Source organism: Spea bombifrons, chromosome 13, assembly GCF_027358695.1.
Source record: "Spea bombifrons isolate aSpeBom1 chromosome 13, aSpeBom1.2.pri, whole genome shotgun sequence".
In the NCBI taxonomy this organism is placed as follows: Eukaryota; Metazoa; Chordata; class Amphibia; order Anura; family Pelobatidae; genus Spea; species Spea bombifrons.
The window spans coordinates 28,868,683-28,873,227 of NC_071099.1; the positions used below are offsets into that span (position 1 = coordinate 28,868,683).

General features: G+C 41.2%; 1 protein-coding gene across 1 annotated transcript; it reads left to right on the forward strand.

Moving 5' to 3' along the window:
• Nucleotides 1-3,285, forward strand: LOC128471847 (tigger transposable element-derived protein 4-like). Its single transcript, XM_053453825.1, has 2 exons — nucleotides 1-156; nucleotides 1,272-3,285. Exons 1-2 carry the CDS (start codon nucleotides 138-140, stop codon nucleotides 3,023-3,025), a joined length of 1,773 nt encoding a protein of 590 aa, XP_053309800.1. The 5' UTR covers nucleotides 1-137; the 3' UTR covers nucleotides 3,026-3,285.
• Nucleotides 3,286-4,545: the final 1,260 nt, after the last annotated feature.

The window sequence follows — 4,545 nt, forward strand, 5'->3', positions numbered from 1 at the left end:
GGGAAGGTTCATTCAACCCCACAGCAGACACAGAGCTGGCCTGTGAGTGGCGGCTAAAAGGGCCTTTAAAAAAATAACCCCAAAAAAAGCTCTATTTTTGGCTGCTTTGTTTCTTTCGGGAACCGTATCTTGGTGGCATGTCCAAGGCTCAGACAGGTAGGTTTGTTATTTCTGCTCTGCCGCCGCCTTCCCCGACGGACAAAGCCGGCACGGGAATTACTCATTAAAAATCCATTCGGTGCCAGCAGCATGGGCATTTCGTGAGCTATTGATTCCCGTCCCTTCTTGCGTGCAAGGGTTAAACTCCTAGTAGTTGTTCGGGGAGTCAAGAGATCGTACAATAAGGTCTTTGTACCACTGGCAACCGCTGTGGACTTTTAGCCACTTTCCCCCGGGCCTGGTTTCAGTTATTAACCTGCGTAATATTACGGAATCGCTTACCTTTTCACAAATTCCGTATAATTCAGTGATCTATTACTGGTACGTATATATATATATATATATATATATATAATATATATATATATAGCATCTCGGAAGCATGGAGTTGAAAACAGTTTGTCGTAATGCATTAAACTTCTACGCACCGTACAGCTTTAGCATACCTTAGGTTACGCAGGTGGCGAGAGACCCCCATTACCTACAAAGAGAGACAACGCATGTGTGATACAAAGTCATCATAATGTTACACTTATACTATTATTTACTTTTAACGAAAGAAGCAACAATGTGTATTGTTTCTGTAACTTGTGTGATTAAATACATCGCTTATGGTAAATCTTTTTGCTTCGGACCCCCAAAAAACCTAGAGCCACTTTATCACTCCCCTTCCTGCATTGTAGAATAACCCGCGTATGCGCTATTTAAATCATTTGTTTAGTTGCGGTGTATATCTTAACCTCTGGAATAACTATCTGGAATAGATTCATTACAGATTTCACCCTTTTTTGTCTGCTTGCAATGTTAACAATTCCGTGTATGCTGTGTCAGCCGATTACAGAACATCGAATAACATATTGTCTATTTATTAACAAAATAATAAGTATAATACGTTTATACAATTGACTCCCAGTGACTTCTGTTCCATAAAAAGCCGTTTACCCCCAAAATATATACAAACCCCAAACTATTGACAGTGATATGTTTGTAAGGTCCATCTCAGCTATATTCATGATATATGCTCAAAAAATATTTGTTGTAAAGGCTTGCCTTGCTTACGAGCATTATAGTGTCCATCTTTTCTTTAATTTGTAACACAATATTTATTTCAGAGATGAATTCCGCCACTCCTGCCAAGAAGCGCCGGGACTCCACCTTGGCAGAAAAAGTTAAAATTCTGGAGCTTCTCCAGCAGCCGAAGGCCTCTCAGTCTTCGGTGGCTAGGAACATGGGCTTGTCGCAGTCAACAATCAGCCGAGTGATGAAAAAGAGGGATGAAATCTTGGAGCGCTGGAACCACAATGAAAACCCCAGCCGGAAAAGGAACAGGCCTTTCAAGCATGCCAAGGTGGACGAGGCGTTGCTGGAGTGGCTCCTCTTTGCCAAAACCAAAAGGCTACCGATTTCAGGACCTATCCTCATGAGAAGAGCAGAAGCGATTGCCAAGGAGATTGGATGCACGCAGTTTAAACCTTCCAATGGCTGGTTATGGAGGTGGAAAGAGAGGTATCGTCTTTTCTACAGAGCAGAGGTCCCACCAAGCGACACAAGACAAGATGGCGAGGCGCAAGGTGAAAGTGTTAAAATCCTTCCAGACGTTACAGAAATGATGCAAATTGAGCTCAACAGATCGACGGAAAAAAGATACGACTGCTACCAATTGGTAAGGGGTAATCAAATTATGGAAGAAAAATGTGAACCCAACGAACAAGCAGAACACAATATGCAATATTACGAGGAAAATGCGCAGGACGCATGTTTCCTTACCCAAGTTGCAGAAGACTATAGTTCCGATAACATATTTTGTGCTGTGGGTTCTCCCTTTCAGTTCAGAATCATAACAAACCGCGGCAATGTCGCCGGCCAGAAAAAGGAGGCAGTCTGTATTTGGTTATGCTGCAACCTGAATGGCACCGAGAGGCTGAAGCTATTGGTCACTCACAATCTACCCCCAAGAACCCTAGGAACGCATTCCCTTTCTCCCGTCACGTTGAAGACCAGCAAGGATGGCTGTTTGACGGAGAGTTTATTTGCGGATTGGCTTTTGAACTGGGACGCTAAGCTTTCCCAACAAGAAAGGAACGTTATCTTGGCTTTCACTGCACATAACTCTGTACCAAAACTCAAACTCAGAAATATCTCCTTATGTATCCTCTCCAAAGATAATCTGACTTCCAACCAGCAATTTGGCGAAGACCTCATCCATGAATTCAATGAATTCTACCGGGAGCTGCTCCATGAAAGACTAGAAGAAGACACCAGCATCAACCGAGGACCCGACCTGTCCCATCATATTTCCAATATGTCACTGGTGGAGGCTAGTTATACTATGAACAAGGCCTGGTTGAGAATAAGGCCCCGTACGATAAAAACTTGTTTTGAGAAGTCAGAGGGGTTCAGAATGTTATGCTTTGTAAAACATGATCCCCTGAAAGAAGACATCCCGTTCTCCATGATGCAGGGCGATGCGAGGAGTATCCATGGTTCTAAAAAAACACCTACGAGTTCGGGTGCGTACAGAAGGATCGTGATCAAAGAAGAGGGTGACGTTGGGCAGGAAGAGTTTGGAAGCGAGACCGCCTGTTATCCGATTCAGAAGGTGACGGTTGGCGACGTGTTACCTGCTGGATGCTCAGAAGACCAGTCCGAAATCGGCTTCCCCAATCCAGTCCCCAAATCTGGCAAAAAGATCTCAGAGAGCGAAATTAAATCTGAGAATCGCTCTAGCCGTGCCCATGAACTCAGAGAGGCTTGCGATGTAATCCAAAGATTCCTGTCGAGCGAAGGTCAAGACATGAGTATTTTCAATGCACTTCAGAGTCAAATACAAAGATGCTTAGCCTGTCCGAATCGGGACAAATTGTGACGCCACGTTAAAGAAAATGACGCAACCAAAGACTGTGTAAATGTTGATTGCACCCGTCACCCTATTATCTAACGCTATGCCCACATTCATCAACAGAGCAGAAAAAATGTTTATATCTTGTATTAACACTTTTTAGATGGGTTAAAAAAAGTATATTTAGATGGTTCAAAACATATTTAACAGTACATCATCTACATGGCTTGGATATAATTGCATTAAAGGGGAACTCCCATTTTTTTATTACTAGTATGACATTAAAATCATTTTTTTTTCCAAAATTTACATTTAATGTAAAAAAAAAAAAAAAAAAAAAAAGATGGTTTACATAACAAATATGCAGCTATCGCGTATTATTATGAATATTTTTTGTGTCCTATTATCCAAGTCCAAGCTATTGGAGATACTGCCTTGAAATCAATAGATTTTCTCAGTCTTAAACACTCAGGGGGTCTGGTCCTTCTGACTTGGAAAAGTCTAGGAAGAAAAGGACTTTGTTAGCATTACTGTATTATTTTTATTTATGTAGCGCCGTCAGATTCTGCAGCGCTGTACAAAGGCTAGACAAGACACAACAATGAGTATATAACATGACAAGATGACACACAGAAACAACAGGTGAGGAGGACCTTGCTCGAATAAGCCAAAGTATAACATGATTGACAACAATAGCGACCCCCAGGTCCGGGGAGAAAGGAAGGTACATTGGAAAAAAGTTCTAAACTACATTATGACAGCGATACATTTAATGCTCAAATAAAAATATTCTTTTTTTTTTCATGGGACTTCCCCTTTAACGCACTTTGTAGAACACGATGCATTAACGCCTCCGCTTTGAAAAGATATCTCTACTAAGCCCTCAATCAGTTATGAAAAATGTTAAAATAACCAAAATGAGTTCTCCATCGAAGAAGGCGCATGTACCCTGGTAACGCTGGCGAAAGTGTTAAGAGAAATAGCATAGATATTTTTAGGTTAGGTAAAATGTTTTAAAAAAGCAGTAAGCCTTCATAAAGTGTTAACGTATAAGCAAGTTTTATGTTATGCTGATTAAGTTCACATTTTAATGACAGGTTATTGTATTGAAATAATACCTAAATTTTACATCCTCTTTTTCCTTTTTTTTAACACATTTTGGCAACGAGTTAAAGATACGCCTGTCGATTGCTCATTACGTTCATTCATCATCTGGGATCATGATGGACGGGTTCCATGTTGGTAATTCAGTACCTGATGTGTACGACGCTGGGAGGATCTGGCCAGGTCATGTACATTTTAAAGGAGGTCACAGGCGGAGCGTATGGGGAAAATGCTACTTTAATGATTAAAGTGTGATAGACCGTTGGCTTGTTTTAGAGACTTTTTGGGATAATACTTTTTTTTTACAAAATAGAAACAAGATAAGATCAGAATATATAAAGCGTTTGTGTCGCTTCCACCCAGTGCTGGATTTAGACCCTTGAGGGCAACTATGCACAATATAAGTGGCCCCGCTTAGCACTCACCACCAGGCTACAATACAC